Genomic DNA, 15,558 nt, shown 5'->3' on the forward strand with positions numbered 1-15,558 from the left:
AGTGTACACCTTTGTGGGCTCGACAGTGTACTCAAATGAAAGTTTTTAAACGCGAAAAAGCTACTTGGCTAGGTTGGCGAAAGCGCGCTCCCAGCCGGCATCCGTCGAACGCGCACCCACCTCCGATATCGTCCCCAAAGAGGTCTCCACAGCTGGTAACTCTTTTCTAACACGTTCAATGGCGTTCTACATGTTTCATAGCACGTGTACATCCGAAAGATTAGAACCCCCAAAAATATTCAGTGCGTTTTGTTCTATAGCAGGTATCATAAAAAAACAGGAAGAAGCACTTTGCGCTACTGTTTCATATAGGCATCAAAAGAAAAAAAAGGAAGAACAGGAAGAAACACCTGGTGCGCAGAGAATTCCCATTTGTTCTCGTCGACCAGCATGATTATAACAAAAAAATATAAACAAGCGTCTCTCAAAAATTTCCCGCGCAGTCTTGGTTGGCCTTCAGCGTCTGTGGAGGCAATGTAGCACCAGCACGGATAAGGATTCTTGTGATACAAGCTGCAGTGAATCTGATGCCGAGGTTGTAAGTTACACTCTGCTTAGGCAGAAGACTCGGTGACAAACTTAGCCCAAAAAACTGGGTTCGCGAAAGAATATCCTGAAATATCCTGCAAAAGTTTTGCAGCGTACTGTCAGTGAACATATCGTACGCGATAGTATTTTTTACTTACAGCTGAGCAAGCCCGGCAGGGGCACGATTAAGTCTATTTTCGCCTGGTTCCGATGCCTTCGGTACGGGAGCAATGGTTCAAAAAGATATCCCGAAGACAAATGTTGTTCGCACCGCAAGCAATGGCCGGAGCAGCTGCCATACTCAACTTTGACATCCGTTGTGCTTGTAAGCCACCATGAAAGAGCTCCTAAAAGCGTGGCGCTCCACTTCTAGTGAAAATGATGCAGCCGCTGAAAAGGCTGCCGTCAATTAGTGCTCCATTCGCTGGAAAACATTGTTTTCCCACAAGAATGACGACGCTTCCACGCACAGGGCCTTTTTGGGGTGTTTATACAAATTAGTGCCTTCCCTGCGAACTTTTGCGCGAACATAGATCAACTTCACGCCAAAACAAAGCTACTCAACTAAAAGCGAAAGTCGGAGAGGTTTCCGCATGTTTAAGTGAACGAAAATGCCTGAACGTAAAGAATGCTAGTCGAACAGGTGGATATGGTAGCAGTGTGGTTTACTTGTGTACGCTGTCGTTTTCACAGCTAAGAAACGGGTCTCGACTTAACCGTGAATTCTCGTTGCTGGCAGGTAGTATAGGTAGTGATCAGTAGACGGTATAATCGGAATTGATTGGTACGACCTCTACTTTTTATGCAAGCAGTCGCTGCAGGCCCCTGTGCGGTAGAAGTAAACCTGGTGTGTTTGTGGATTAAACTTAGCCCCACCTGACGGTGTGCCCCATCCCTACGCGGCAATTGTTTCGCACGCTGGCTCCCATTTTCGGCGGCTGCGATGGAAAGGTCGCTATCTATAAAGCCGGTATGGACAAAATGTGCACATTTGGCGAATGAGGAGGCCCAGAACGTAATTAGAGTAAAATATGGTATCTGTTCTGTGACAAAGGCGCCAGGCGCGCATCAGCGCTGGTGTCACAGCGCAGTCCAAGTTTTAAAGACGATAGTTTTTTTGTGGGGTTCTTAAACGCGGAAATTTTGGTCTGTCAGTATGTCTGCCTGTCTGTCTGTCCAAAAGAGAATTTATTAAAACTAGTTACAGCTAGGTCCCGCTTTAGTTAGCTACTACACGGATCGACATGGGACAGGATATACGCAATGTGCTACAGTGGAAACGAAGTAAAGATCACACAAGTTCACAAAAAAACAAAGTCCACCGCACCGAAGGCTGTTTACAATAATGTCCAAGGGACATTCCAGACACCAGAGTCCACGCATGGGAGTCAACATAAAAGCCACAACAGTTCACAGACATGAGTTCTACTCTGTACTCAAGTCTATGTCCCTACATAGAGGCATGCTCAGCCAGGCTGCCTAAACTGCGCCTTGGCCTCTGAACATACAGCTGTCTTTCCTAGACCACACGCAAGTGTTACACCTTCTTAATAAGGCACGATACACTATTGCACGGTGTTATTGGCGACCTTGATGAAGCGAGTCGACCAACGCACGAGGAAAGATTCTTCGCTCAACGCCAGCAGCTCATGCTGCAGGCGCTATATGGCCATTTTACAGACGCGCCACAACAGGGGATACATGCCACTGCCTGGAGACTCGATTGAGCCATCAGGCCAAAGTGAAAAAGGAGATGCGCAGTATTTTTATATACCCACAGCTAAATCAAAACGTCCAAGTCCGGTGTCACTGCTCATACTTGTCAACATTGTTGACAAGAACAGGACATTATGCAAATATAAGGAAGAAAATCAATACATAAGTGTTATTTGCAGTATTAAATTATTTAAGAAATTATGGTTGCTTGGTTTTCGCGATAGCAAATGAAATACTTCACCAACTCCAATAAAAACGTCGCCTGCTGTTGCCCGCGCTACTATAGCTCCTGGCGGCATTTAAGCAATCAAACGGCAACAGCAACGAAAGGTTCCACGTTCCGCTCGAAACGCTCGTGCAGTAGGGCAACGTGGTTCTATAAACGTTCTAGTAGGGTGCCTCGATTCACGCGCGTCTCCACCGCACGGCAGCGCTGGCATCGAGACAGTCGACTTGGAGCAGTGGAACGCGGTAAATTTAAACGGACTTGAGCGAAGCTCTAGCGTGTTATCGTGGAAGGAACGAGACGGGAGAGGAACAGCATGAGAGGTGGGCGGAAAGAGAAGGGAGGCATTTATTTGACAGGGGCGCCAGTCCATTATTGTCTTTCTACGACATTTGCAACGAAAGGAGCAGATACGCGGCCATTTTTCTGGTCTAATCGTATGCTGGGCCTCATCATTGACCAAATGTGCACATCTGGTCGGGATGATTGGTTGCTATGAAGTGCTGTAGTGAAGCCCGCCTGCGGCGATTTTTAAGAGTGCAGAAAAGTAAATATAAGCAATGAATACATGTTCGTTGGTGCCCCACGCTATTAGAGCCTAAGTAGCATTAACTGAATAACCGAGTATATAGAAAAATAAGGCAGTGTAGTTGCTGGGTGGTCAAACATCTTGCACAACAGCTACATGTTCGTTCAGAAGAACACCCCTTGGTAATTATAAATGCTGAGAGTTTCAAAACACCTTTTTTTATTTTGATTTTGTATGCCACCTGCAGTGCAATGATTTATTTTGTTGTCGTCATTGTTACTCTTGCGCAGCTGAACTTGGGCGCACTGTTCCTTGTGCTGTGGAAGATGTCTCACATGCGCCTCGTGGTTGAAAAGTCAACAGCCGAAAAAGTGCAGTGAGTAACGCTTTGTATTCTCAAAATTGTCTTCCTGTGCCGGGATAAGGGTATTTAATTCACCATTGCTGTTTCCTTCTTGTTCTTTAGAAACTGGGTCCGCGGGACATTCATCCTTCTGCCAATACTTGGTGTCACGTGGCTCTTTGGTTTCCTTATGCTTGGAACCGAGACGATGCACTTGACTGGTGCCTATTTATTCACGATATTCAACTCTCTCCAGGTGGGTCAAAATGTTGGTGTCTAAATAAAAACGTAGTATTTCATCGTACTGGTCGAAGGGATTCTTGCTAAAAGGAGAAGATGCTTTTAAAATACTTTCACCGCTATGTTCCTTGTCTTAGGGATGGCGGTGGAAATTTTAAAAAATAAGCTAATTTGACTGAAATGTCCTTTGTGAGAAGTATTTATTAAAAATGGTAACGGAAACCACAAAAACTTGTCCATTTATTGTACCTAGAAGCGACTCGTCATTGGTAAATTCATCTTAATATCTACTGAATGTTGTATTGTTAATGTCAATTGTGTTTTAGAGCGTAGTATTTATTTATTCCGTCTTTTTAAAAAGATGGACGCCACTGGGGGACCACAAAAAGGTCTCAAAGCTTTTTCCTTTTAACCCTGCTTGGAAGCACTATTGCAGCTACTGTGTAGGTCAGAGGGAAATATCTATTAGATGTTAACTCCGAGAGGCAGACACGTTTTGCACGCATAGACTGATTTGTCTGAATTTGATTGTTCTTGAAAGTGGTCCTTTATCAACGTGTTACTACTATAAAGGTAGTGTTAGAATACGAAGCCACCTAATGCGGACATAACGTGCAAAAACGAGAGCAAAACTTTGAGTGAGTGTGTCAGGGTCCATCTATACCATCGCAAATCTTTAAAAACTGTGTATTTTGAAGTATCTGATCAAATAGAAGAAAAAAAACGCTCGCCTATTTAGTAAGTGCCGTTGTAGTCCTTTCTAATACACAATAAATTTTGCGCTGTTGACATATAGGCCCCCTGAATGTGTGGCCCGTGTCTTGATGTCAAGGTACCCATTATGGAGAGCAGTAGAAAAGAAGCAAAAGGGATGCACCGAAAAGACATGCTACCAACTGATAATTTAAGAAAACGAAGTGCTCATTCACACACACACATGAGCTTCATGTCACAGAACGACCTATGCAAAATATCTGTATGAGCAAGCACTGATGAAATTGTTAAGCGCATCAAACTGCGACGAAGAAATGATCTTGACATTCAGTCACAAACAGTGCAACAGCAAGGAGGAACGAACGTAACTCGCCGTAATCTCAGCAAATATTTATAATAAAAGTGTGAAAACAAGAAAACATGGACCTTGTTGCTGTGGTTTTCTGCTTAGAAGCTTGAAACATCAACATTTTAAACTTCCAAATGATCTGGTCATCAGGCAGTTTACAAACTTAAACTTCATTAAAAAATCGCGAATGATTTTTGGTGCACTGAGTTTCTTCTTCAAAGATGTTTCAATACTTCCAGAAAGCATCTAATATCGCCTTAAGTTACTTATTTTTTTTTCACAGGGATTGGGAATATTTATTTGTCACGTGATGATGAGCAAGAAAACACGGGAAGCAATTTTCAAGAGTGTCGTCTCAACAGGAAGCATGGTGAAGGGCTCGGTGAGTAGACCATTCGCTCATACATCCTTCTTTAGGAAAGAATTTAAGGGTCCTGTATAACTCATTATGCCGAACTGTCAAAGAAAAACTAAACGAAATGACTCAAAGTAAGCCAGACAGCTAGGCTGAGTGAGTGAGCATTCAAATGTAATCTATGCAATGCTCTATTTCCCTTCTATTTAGGAATTTATTTTCTTGATATAAATTATGTGTGTGGCATGTTAGGAGATTCAGTTTGGGATATTTCGGGCATTGTTGCTGTTTATGTTCAATTCACCACGTCAGTAGGTAGACAACATTGAACTAGCTCACTCTATTATTGTAACTTGGGCCCCTGCAAAAGGTACTGCTCAGCAAGCCAATTACATGCTTTAATAAACAGCGGAAAAAAATCCAACTAGTGCTCTAAACATCTTTGTCCACTGAATAAAACGTTTAATGGTGATTGACCTTTAACATTGCTGCATCATGCTTGCATCTCTGTAGACAGTCGAGCAGTCTTAGCGTATATTGTAGGGTAATGCTCATTATAAGGCGACCTGAGCAAAATTTTTATTGTCAAAAAATTATGGCAACAGTTTCAGACAAACAAATAAAAAACATTGCTTAAGCCATTGGTTCCTGCTGTGTATCATTTGTTTAATTAAAAATAATGGTTCCAAAGAAACAAAACTTTATACTGTTGAGTATGAAAATGGAGAATATTTCTCCGAGACCCCCCCCCCCCTATAGAAAGGGCGGAAGTAGCTTTGTTTTTGCAAAAAGTAGGTTATGCTTTAAATAAAAAAGTGGTAAATGAAGCTTTCTGCTAAGAATTATTTTCTTCCTCTGGTAGTAAGCTTTCTTTCAATTGTTAGCTTTGTTTTTAAAGTAGTGCTTGTGTGCAAGGTGAGAAAAAAGAGGATTACATGCCACAAGCTTGCTAAAGCTAAGGCACGCGTTTCAAGGAATATCCCAGTGTCGCTCACACTAGGCATGCACAGTCAAGTTTTCTGCTAAGCGTAATAAAAATGAGCCGAGAACTTGTCAGGCCTCGTAACCTTTTGTCGCAGCTTCCTCTTTCTCCTATAAAAAACAAGTAAACTTCAAACTTCAAACTAGACTACGCTATTTCATGGTCGACAGGTAAAAAGAAAAAGTAGGCAGCATTTTATCGGTATATATGCTACATTTATCACCCCGCGCTCCTTCCTATCACTGTTTCAGAAGTCAACATCATTGTTGGTTCCAGACATGCTACTAAGTGTTTATTTTATAGATGGCATAGACATCTATGCATTGTCCGGTTTGCAATGGTCTGCCATTGCAAACTGTCCAGCCTTGTAGGTGTAATCTTGGAGGTATAGTATTTACGATCTGAATGTGAGGCCAGCGATGTTTGATTTGTGTAGATTTTTACAACACACCACATAGGATAACGTTTCAGTGACGTTTAGCATGAAAAAACTTTTGCTATATCCTAACAAAGTGGCATGTTTTACCTAATTAAACTTGGGCTATTCAATGTTGCCGGTATCAACGAAAAGGGAAAAAAATTTCTCTTTGCGCACGCAGCGGACCACGAAGAATACAAACACGTAAGACCAAATCTCAGTTTAGGCACGATCAACGCATGCTACGACTTGGTGAACAGCGGGGTGACAGTGGCGCGCTCCTTTTCTCTTCACAGATCTCGTCGCGGCCTTCGGGTTCCGGGACCGGATCGTCAAAAACCACCTGGTACCCAATCTCATTCTCATCGAACTCTACCTCCATATCATCTTCTTTCAAGGACGGCTCCCAAGCCGATACTAAACAACCCTCGCAGTCGTTCGGCATGGAGAGTGACGACGCGGCGAGTGACATCAGGCCGTGCGCACGCCTCCAGTGGTGGCCAGGAGCTCGCTTCCGGTACATCCTGAGGATGGACGACAGCAGCGTTCAGCCGGTGCTTGACGGAGGCGTTCCTGGATCCTCCAACACACTCGGGCAACCATTCTTAGCCACCTATCGACCGAACAGAAGCTTCGTTGCGTGACGAGCGCTGCGGTGACCCTTCAGATGGAAAACAGGCCCCGCCAAGCTGAGGCTGCGTTGCGTAGCGTAAACTCAAAATTAACATCATGCACAATGGTTAAAATTGTTTAAAATCCTGCACAAAAACAAAACTGCACTCGTACTAGCACTCCTAGATGCATTTCGGCTTTATGTGCACTAATGATCTCAAGGCATCCTCACATCGATGTCGTTATTTCTTTTCCCGAGTGCACAGTCTGAGGATGTATCCAATACTATTTGAAATAAAAAAGGACTATCGCAGAGAAGGGAAATATAGACCAGTTCTCCATTGAACGCTGGTTAAGTACCGGTAGTTCCATTATCTCGCATAATCTTGACCTGATCACTACAACTATTGGGTCCTTCTATATCCTGCATACGGAGCACACTGCAATGTTTTAAAATATTGACAACCTAGACGAGCTATTCCTTACCAGGTTTTTATGCAGTGGGGCGGTGCCAAATCATTCATAATGTCGTGTTTTCATGCTCGTTGATTCAAATCCTCTCAGGCAGCATATGTTTATAACTAAACAGGGCTGTAAAAAAGATGTGACCATGGATGAAACCACCGGCAACGGAGGTTTCTTAAGATTTGGTATGTTAACAACCTTATTAGTCCGAAATGATGCAGGGTGGCAGTCACAAACGGTACTTGTTCGTACTCTTAGATGTACATTTGCGATAGCATTGACGCCTACACCTCTGTACTTTTCTGGGGATTGTATTGTAACAAATCTCAGAAGAAGCGAAAGATATGTTCAGTGCCATGAAAATAACTAATTATATTTTTTAATTGTGAAAAAAAATAGCAACGTAGCTCGGTAGGCCGTGGCGGTGGCCAATTACGTTTTCGGAGAGCTTCGATCAAATGATAATTTTCGAAACGGCATTATTTTTTGTTATGTTCCTACAATGCAATGAGCGCAAGTTAAGCCTAAATAGAAAGATACCGAAGATTGTTGTATCTACATTATATCGACGTTTTTAATGCTTTATCACGCAAACTGTATCTTATGAAGCCTTCTTCATTCAAATTTTACGGAGGCATACAACACATGAGGTTGTGCGTTTTCTGTTTTTTTTATTCACTGTGAGCCTTATATATACAAGGCTCAAGAGGTCCAAAGAAATATATATGAATATACAGCATATCACCATTTGCTATGACCACGTGTGTAACGCTTTGTTTTCTGTTAAATGTTTTTCATGCTATCAGTCGATTGTAGGGCTTTCTAGGAATCACAAAAAGACTGTTTGCGCAGCCTATCACCATTTGCGATGACCAAGAGTGTAACGCTTTAGTTTTTATCTTAAATGCTTTTCAAGCTATCGGTCAACCGTTGTGCTTCGCAAGAATAAAAAAAACTGTTGCTTCAAGCGGCATAATACAAAACCGATGATTGTTATTTTTCTCTATTAAAAATGTTAGGCCTCATACGAACACCATCTTAATCCAAGCCAAAAGAACTTTTCGTATCGCCGCCATTTGACCGAGCGTGAAAGGTTTTATTGGCAATATCAGCTTACTTATTGAAATGAAACCAATTAAACGGCCAAGTATCTTTTGCTACAACCTTATATTTTTCTTCAGTCATTTCTCTCCTCAGGGTCAGCGCAGCGTTCGTCTCGCACTTCGATGCAACTCTAGTCAGGGTTTCAATAGTGGTGTTTTGTTCTGGCTGGCTTGTGTTCTCTATCCTGTTCGTTCGAAAAAGGTGGTCAGTGGATACAAATGTACATAATATAATTTTCACTTTCACAATTGCTGTGTTTCAAGTAAGTGGATGTCGGCAATGAAGGAGGTTTCGTGTGAGAGTGCTTGTTTCTAGGTACGGTGTGCTAGTCAACTTGTGCTTTTATTTTAGCCCCACGGATATGCTTTTTTAAGCGTCTTGGGCTTGGACTCTAATGTACTTGTGATGTATTAATCCTAAGTTCTTTGTTTGTTCGTGTCACATTCATTGAAAATAAACTCCACCTGTTACGCGTAAAGCGGCCTGCTGTTGGTTTTGGGAACGTTTGCTACTGCGAACAATGTGATGTCTTCTTTGATTTCACTGGTCGGCCTTTAATACTACAGCAAAAACCACTCCCGGGAATCGCTTAATGTCGCGGGATTGATTCTTAGCTACAGTGGCTATTGTCGCGGAAGGGACGTGTATAAAGGCAGTCAGAGAGTCAATCTCCTGTTCGCTGCTCTAATAAGCCGATTGCCCGAGCACTCCGAGAGAGGTAGGCCCGTGCCAACCGTTATTTTAACAAAGCGAAGCTTTCTATGTCTTACTGGCGGCGTAAGTCGCGTCAAAAACCCACACTGCAGGAAAGCCAACTTTGTCTGACTTTGATGATGATTGTGGGTGACGTGAAAGAAAAAAAGCGCTTCCCGTGGTCGGAATGGAACCTGGGTCGCTCGCGTTAAGCAGCCGACGTCTATCCCACAGCGCCATCCGAAATGGCTGAAATATCTTGGATTTGGAGAGCGGTGCGTGGAGGGGCAAAACTAGGCAGGAAAATTATGCGCCCCCACGTCTAGCGACGACGAGGGTTGAACGCGAAGATTTTTCTTGCGAAATCAAATGGTGAAGGGTCAAAGTCAAAGCCGCTGTGATAATAAGTCCAAACTGCGTGCGAGTTAATGTGAAAGCTCAACGAGTGAAAGTTCCAACCTTCTGCGAGTCAAAGTTCAAACTCACACGGCAAATAAGGAATTGCTGAAGAGAACGCCTCGGTTTCAACCATCGTCATCATCAGACGGAGGGGTGCATGATATTTTATCATTATCCACAACCTACCCTCGGGAAGTTGGCTCGCGATCAGCGCACGTGTTCACTGTCTCCCTTTATACGTCCCATCCGTAAAATCTTAGTTCCGAAACTCCGCAGCGAGAAGACACGAGGAGATATCACTTGGCGCCGCGGGCATCGAGGAACGGTATGCCTGAGATCTTCTTGCATCTAGCTGATTTGGAGGGCCTTGTCCTCGAACGCTGCTCGCTGCGTAAACTCATGCTTGGCTCCGCCTAGTCTCGGCGCCTCCTCAGCCATGGACAGGCTCCGCCGCAACAGTGGTGCTGCTGGCCCCGATGTTACCAAAGGATTTGCAACAATCAAGTACGCATTATTGAACTCCGCCACGACTGTCGCTGCTCCCCGCGGGCCGCTGAACCTCACAACCTTGCGAATAAGGAAATGAAAGGCCTGTACCACCACATCCAGAAGGGCCTCAGTGATGCAGAATGCGACGTGGACCTGGTGGCATCGTGAGAGTACGGCGCCAAGGCGATGGGGATTCGCACTCGAGTCGAGTTTGCGGCAAGGTCCAAGAATCCTTACCGCCAGTCTTCGAGAATTCCTAACCGGAGATTGCCCGAACGAGGGCTATGGACAATCGTGCTAATTTGCGCCAGACAGCGGTCCCTCCCGTTGTCACCCTTGCTCTCCTCGCTTCACCGTGCCCGCTGCCCAGGCCGCAGATCTCTACCTTTCCTTGCGACCGGCAAAGCTGGCAGGAATTGTTGATCCACTTTGACGCAGCCATTTACAGTCAATCCGCTTCGCTCATGATTAAAGCTGAGCGCGACAAAAAAACCCGGCAAAAAAGAACCAGAAACAGACAGGACAGCGCTGCCCTCAGAACTAATTTATTGCGGAAAGAAACTTGGCTTGTACACATACATGAGTTACCCACGTGGCGCTGAATCATAGCAACAAATAAATAAAATGAAACACAATCACTGGTATGTCTGCACAAGCGTCATTTGCACATTTGGATATGCGAATTCTTGGTCATGTAGCACCACGGAGGGCATACTAATGCAGCGGTCGGCAGATGGTATGCCTCGATTATCTCCGTGGGTGCTTTATCATTTTGTTTTGGCGACACCGTGGTATCTTCAAAAAATGGTACACAGCATGTGGGCTGCAGTGTTTTTCAAAATGACTACGCTGACTCCCCCTCTGTACTGGCTAGTGCTCTGACAACTTGGGGTTTATTAGGCCACTTCGAGTTTGACCCCCGCATATGTGTCCACACCGAAGTGACAACATATACACGACACCTGTTGCGCATTTCACAAATGGTTCGGAATGGTTTATCCAGCACACAATCTTTGACCTCGTAGCCTGGGAAGCTAATCTTCGGTCGACACTGCTGCACAATTTGCCCAATTTATTTGGGGCCGAGAAAACCACATCCACAGAGTATCTTTTTGCCACGTTTTTTAAGTCATGGGCGAACCTTAAGGCCTGATTTTTGAATGAGATAACAAAGAGCCGACAGGTTCCGTGACGCAGCCGCCACTGCTAAGAAAAAGATACTCTGTTGTCATAAGTTATAAGTACCGGCTCTCCGATAACTAAAAAAAACGTGGCAAAAAGGTACTCCGTCGATATCGTTTTCTCTGCTCTTAAAGGAATGAAGAAAATAGTGCTGTAGGGTCGACCGGAAATTAGCTTCCCAGCGACACAACGCGTGCTCGATGAACCATTCCGAGCAAATTTGTCAGATGTGCAACGGGTGTCGTGTATATGTTGGCCCTCCGGCGGAAACATACGTGGGTCAAACTAGGAGGTGCTAAAAACCAGAGCACAAGTGATCAGTGAGTGGGAATCAGCACAGTCATTTGGCAAAGCAGTGTAACACACCTGGCTGTGTAACAGTTTTTGAAAATAGCACGGCATTGTCAAAACAGATAAAAAAGTAATGCAACTTGACGTGAAAGCGGAGCACTTTATTGCCACAATTCACGCTCTTTCCCTTCCTGTCTCACCCCTCTCTTATCGTATCCAACAGAGGTTTGTTAGCTAAAATCAAATTTTCCCGCCTTCGCAGCGCTCGCGCGCCTTCTCCTGGGAAAGGTAGCATTGTTTTCTTTAGTTTTTGTTTCATGTTCTGCCTGGAACTGCACGAGCAGGAGTTCTGCTTCTTTTGTACTGGCTTTCATCTCGCACGTGCCGTAGCCTTTCTGCACCATTGTTAACACCGGGTTTTTTTCTTCCGCAGTAACGTTTATTCGGTTATATCGTAAAAGCTAACCAAACGTTCACTCCTAACTGCCGGTTAAGTAGATATATTTCTCCTCCAATGTACCTGCACTTTTGTTTGCGCTAAATATTGGGTACATGTATTACCAGTGCCAGCGGTTCCAGGAGATTCGAACGGTTCTGCCTCTACAAAACTTTTGTTCAATTATCCTCTTATCTTTTAGCGGGAAGGTTGAATCGACAGACAAGCGGGTAGCTTTCGAAGCCTCTGTTTTGGGTGTGTGATGCCGCATGACTCTGTTTCGCTGCGTGACGCCGCGTTGCTGTGATGTCTAGATACCGTGACCGTGGACGAGCTACCACGCCAAGCTGCGTCACTCAAGTGCTCCGCACTTAAAACAACTAGGCCGATAATTGAGACAATGATAAGAGACTATATCTGAGGATTTCGACAACGGAGTGCGCAGTGGTCCTCTATCGCATATTTATTAGAATCTTGCCGCAGCACCTCGGAATCTTGTATGGCCAGCAGGTTAAGAGTCCTCCTCAGCTGTAACTTCGGATGGAGTGGTGGACTCGTCATGCAGGGCGAGGTGAGTGCAGGACATATTGGCTTTCCTGAACAGTCAAGTGGAGGTCCGCGAGGAAGGGCAGTTTGACCACCCAAGTGTTCTGCAGCGGCGCACCTTTGATAGACATCACCCGCCGCTTCCCGTCCCAAGTCCACCATCCGCCCTGGCCTCCTGACCGGACCCCAATCTCCGCGCCTGTAGCCGTGTCAGCTTTGTACTGCGTGCGACCATGGATTCGCCGAGTGCCCGACACCGCTAACAGGAGTTAGGAAGGAAACGTTCGGAAGTCCAGGCTTTTCTTTTGCTGCCGCAAGCCAAATCATTTCACCCCTGTGTGCCGAACAGCGATGTGGCTTATTTGGGGTCGATGCTCGCGACACGTCCGTCTGCGACCCTGCAACACTTGCCATCGACTACTAGTAATGTATTTTGGGATAAAGTCTATTGTCCCATAAATCTCCTCCCGGAAAAATTATGAAAATCCGTTCACAATTAACGAAACTACGCGCGATGAGAAATCGCGCATAATCGTTCCCTCTCAACTCGACCACGAACAACGCGACGAAAGCTGAGCTGCGCGCTCTCTCCCGGAGAGGGGGGCGGCTCGCGGCGTTCTCTTCGGCGGCCTTCGATATATCACATGGCGGGTAGTTTCCTCCTTTTCTCCGCAACGCGGAGGGGCCTACTTCCGGTCTGGTGCCACAAAAAAGCAGGCATGGGTGCCTGCTCGCAAGTGCGCGCTCGGTCTGGTAGGGCGTTTTTGAAGCAATAAACGTTTGTAGTCGAGTGGTCCCGTTGAAAGGGAAGTATTGGGCTCATCACTCAAACTCCGCGCGCACTCAAAACACAAAAGAAACGGCAAAACTGTGCCTACAGGTTCAGGCATAGAAGAGGTTCGTACACAGCGATGACGACGACGGAAATGGGAGAATCTAGCCGCGAAGTTGACCAGTGACAGCCGATCGGGCATCCATGGCCTATGTGACGTCCCTTAGGCCATGCCAGGGGTTGCATAATGAGGACAACTGAAGAGAGAGCGGTTGGTTTTTCCGCGTCTTTCAAATCGATTTGCGTGCTCACCGCTTCACGTGCACGTCTAATATTTGGCTCAGGTATTCCTGGCAGTGTAATCTAAACGTCGCGCAGGTTTACTTGCACTGCTCAAAGAGTGTTGCAGGGTCCCTTTAAGCGCTAGTAGGCCAAGTATAAACTTTTAAGCGCAGAGCACTTTAGGGGCTCGCCTTGTCGTCGTAGCTGGCACCGCTGGACCCAAGTAGAGTCACACGGCGTTCCGTCGTGGCGGCTGTCGTCGCTTAGTAAGTATAATAGAGAGGAAGTAAGTATAATAGTAAGTATAATAGAGAGGAAACTGCGCCTCGTAAGCCATGTCGTCATGGGGGCTCATGGGAAGACCTTCTTTTTGGCTTGGGCTTGGCATGACAATTGGATTGTTAAGCGGTTTTTGGGATTTGCTTTCTTCACTATGCATTAACACGTTTACGAGCTACAACGAAGCCGAAATCCTCCCGTTTTTGTGGTAGCCGTGTTACAGTGTACTAGGCGTGTTCAGTGAAAGAGCAGGCAATACGTGATCGCACCTGACGTTTCTCATGCCACAGTCGAAGGACGTATGACTGAGCGGGTAATGTGGCACCGCGAAATTTGTAGCCGACGAAAAGAAGAAACAAAACGTACTTCGATGAAGGCAAGATAAGCGCTAACCACATGGAGCGATTTATCCAGCGACACGACGAGCGACGCGACTAGGATCCGCAGTCGCTGATCCGAAGTCGCTCGCCGAGGCAACCACATGACAGCGACGGCTCGAGCATGGAGGAAAAAAGTTTAGGAGGGAGCGTCACGTGACAATCGTGAAGCCTAGTCATAAAAAATAAAAAGGAAAGACTGATGGGAGATGTTCTATTCACGTGACCGGCAAGCGGTAGTTCTTTGCGCCTCATGTGCCCTTCGCCGACGCCGCGTGCGTGCGTCTATCCGTTTCGTTGCCGGGCCGTCCCCGTATTCGAGTTTCGGCGACGAGTCGTTGCGCGCAGCTCTGCCTGCAACCCGAAACGCGCAGCGGCCTGATCGTGCGGGCAAAGTGGTCGGACGGGAGAGGCAGAAAACATCTTTACTGAGCTTTCGGACCCGTCGAAGTTCACGCCGCAGTCGGAGAGTTGTGTGCCGCCGCCGCGCGCAGAAGTGGAGATGACCTCAGGCAAAGTTGAAAAGATCAACCATTTCAACCCTTTCCTTAACCATTTATTGCCAAGGCGCAGTCAGTCCACAATTCAGCAAGGTCCCTCCCAGGCGTAATCTAGCATTCGTTTTTTTTTTCTTTCCATATACGTATCGCACCGATCGAGCGGTCCTAAGCGGACAAACAGCCGGCGTACTGCTTGCGACGCGAGGTGGTCACACCCAACATAAGGGTTCTGAACCCTTTGTTTTCCAGTGCACTGAAGTAGATAAAAACGTACCACCACGCCGGAGCACCGAAAAGGCGAACGTATGCAAAAGCGCGCGCGAGCGAAACCAAAGCTACTCTCACCACCTCCCCGCCGACACGACACTCGTTACGCGCGATAACTCACCAGAATGCCAAACGCAATCCTCACAGCACACCTGGCAAACACCGCGCAGCTGTAGGCCGCTCCATGCTTGTGAATGTTTACGGCGGCGCGTACGAGCGATCCAACGTCAGGAGTGAAATTCGGCTTGCAGCTCGTGAGGGTGCTTCGTAAGAATGCGATCGAAGTCTCGCCTTGCTTTGAACAGCGACAGCGGCAGTACTTCCACGATACGAAGCTTGGAGCGCAACGCTGGCGAACAATCTCGTACGGCGCCTTCGGCGACGGCGCTCGCCTCCATCTCCACCGGCAGCCAGCCGGAGCCACTAAATGCTACCACGGGCGTGAGCGTGGTGGATTTTCCATA

General features: G+C 46.1%; 1 protein-coding gene across 4 annotated transcripts in view; it reads left to right on the forward strand.

Moving 5' to 3' along the window:
* LOC144170480 (uncharacterized) overlaps positions 1-9,059 on the forward strand; it is a 99,075-nt gene extending 90,016 nt beyond the window's left edge. For 3 of the 4 annotated variants that reach the window (XM_077700312.1, XM_077700313.1, XM_077700311.1), the window contains exons 27-30: positions 3,290-3,375; positions 3,466-3,598; positions 4,929-5,027; positions 6,697-9,059. In XM_077700312.1, coding sequence (XP_077556438.1) covers positions 3,290-3,375; positions 3,466-3,598; positions 4,929-5,027; positions 6,697-7,044 — 666 coding nt within the window. In that variant the 3' untranslated portion in view covers positions 7,045-9,059. The remainder of the gene's footprint in view (positions 1-3,289; positions 3,376-3,465; positions 3,599-4,928; positions 5,028-6,696) is intronic. The other variant, XM_077700314.1, reaches the window with a different exon arrangement.
* The last annotated feature ends 6,499 nt before the right edge of the window (positions 9,060-15,558 follow it).

This window comes from Haemaphysalis longicornis, unplaced genomic scaffold, assembly GCF_048455015.1.
Source record: "Haemaphysalis longicornis isolate Haplotype H1 unplaced genomic scaffold, Haemaphysalis longicornis Haplotype H1 scaffold_2, whole genome shotgun sequence".
NCBI lineage: Eukaryota > Metazoa > Arthropoda > Arachnida > Ixodida > Ixodidae > Haemaphysalis > Haemaphysalis longicornis.